This window comes from Bison bison, unplaced genomic scaffold (genome assembly GCF_000754665.1).
Source record: "Bison bison bison isolate TAMUID 2011002044 unplaced genomic scaffold, Bison_UMD1.0 scf7180017864471, whole genome shotgun sequence".
NCBI classification, from domain to species: domain Eukaryota; kingdom Metazoa; phylum Chordata; class Mammalia; order Artiodactyla; family Bovidae; genus Bison; species Bison bison.
The window spans coordinates 41,270,205-41,271,597 of record NW_011495032.1 but is presented as its reverse complement, the minus strand read 5'-3'; the positions used below and the strand labels follow the sequence as shown (position 1 = coordinate 41,271,597).

The window sequence follows — 1,393 nt, the reverse complement described above, 5'->3', positions numbered from 1 at the left end:
GCTAGAAGCCTGGCGGCCAGGAGCACGCGGAGCTCCCTCTGGGGGCAGTGAGCGCCCCCAGCTAGACTGCAGCCTCGGAGGACCGACGGGGCCTTGGGTTTTAGCCGCTGTTGGCTCCTGGGAGACCGAGTCCAAGGGTCTGTGGGGACCCTCGGCTCTGAGGGGTGGAGTAGGTTGAGAGGTGGGCTGCCCACACCTGGCAGCTCCTGGCACCTCAGAGTCAAGGACTGTGGAAGGACCCCTCTTCCCAGGCTCCTCTCCTCAGTCAGCTGCGGGGTTCCTCAGGCTCCAGGTACGAAGAGAGCCAGCGCAGACGATGGTCTCTACCGTCCTCCCCGCAGCGCGGTTCGTCTTCCACTTCATGGGAGGCGGAGCATGAAGTGGGCACCCCGAGGTCAAACGCTCTGTTTCTCGGGTCCTTTCCCAGATAGGGGCGGCGCAGGGGTGCTGAGTGCTCTTGACACAGGGAGAACGCTGCTTGGCCTTTATCAACCCAGAGCCCACCCCTCGCAGCGGGAGACAAGCCACGTGGTCCTCCATCTGGCCGGGTCAGGCGCTAGCCGATCACCAGCTCTGGTTCCCGGGCTGCCGCTTCCCGGGAGCGGGCGTGGCCGGTTTGGGATCGTGAGGGTCCCAGCGGGAATGCCTCTTGGCGCCGAGGAATCCCGGCAGGCTTGGGATTCCCCTCCAACACACCCCCCAGGCTGCCGAGGCGCTCCGCACCTGCCGCGCCCAGGCCGCTTCGCGGGCCTCAGCCCTGGGGCTACGGTGACACCTACTGGGCACCTCGAGCCTTGCACGCCTAGCAGGCCGGCCTCAGGCAAGTCAGCTCCGGTACGTCGTTTACCTTCCAGGCAGCAGGCGATCCCCCGCTGGTCTCCTGGTGAGACAGAAGGGCCCGGCGCTCAAAAGGTGCAGTAACTCCAAGAAGAGAGAGAGAGAGTTTAGAGACAGGCCCCCACGGGTGAGCGGATGGACGCGCCTTCCAGATTTGTGGCGCCACTGCGCGGTCCAGATCCCGGTGGGGTCAGGGGATGCTAGAATGGAAGGAAGCACTTTAGGGTTCTCTGTTCCTAAGAGAGAAGGACAGAGTACCCTCCCCGGTTTCCAAGCTCCAGCGAGTGCGGTAGGAGAGTAAGGGGCGGGGCTGCGCGCTCACCTGCACACGGGCCAGCCCCTCCCCCAACTCTGTCCCCTCCCCTCCCGCAGCGCTGCAAGGACCGCCTGAACTCGCTGGCCATCTCGGTGATGAACCAGTGGCCCGGAGTGAAGCTACGGGTGACCGAGGGCTGGGACGAGGACGGTCACCACTCGGAGGAGTCGCTGCATTACGAAGGCCGCGCGGTGGACATCACCACGTCGGACCGCGACCGCAATAAGTACGGACTGCTAG

The 1,393-nt window shown here is 65.3% G+C and overlaps 1 protein-coding gene across 1 annotated transcript in view; it reads left to right on the top strand.

Annotated features, from left to right (window-relative positions):
- The window catches only part of IHH (indian hedgehog), a 7,273-nt gene that overhangs the window by 2,573 nt on the left and 3,307 nt on the right, over window positions 1-1,393 (top strand). The window contains exon 3 of the mRNA XM_010861294.1: window positions 1,210-1,388. Coding sequence (XP_010859596.1) covers window positions 1,210-1,388 — 179 coding nt within the window. The remainder of the gene's footprint in view (window positions 1-1,209; window positions 1,389-1,393) is intronic.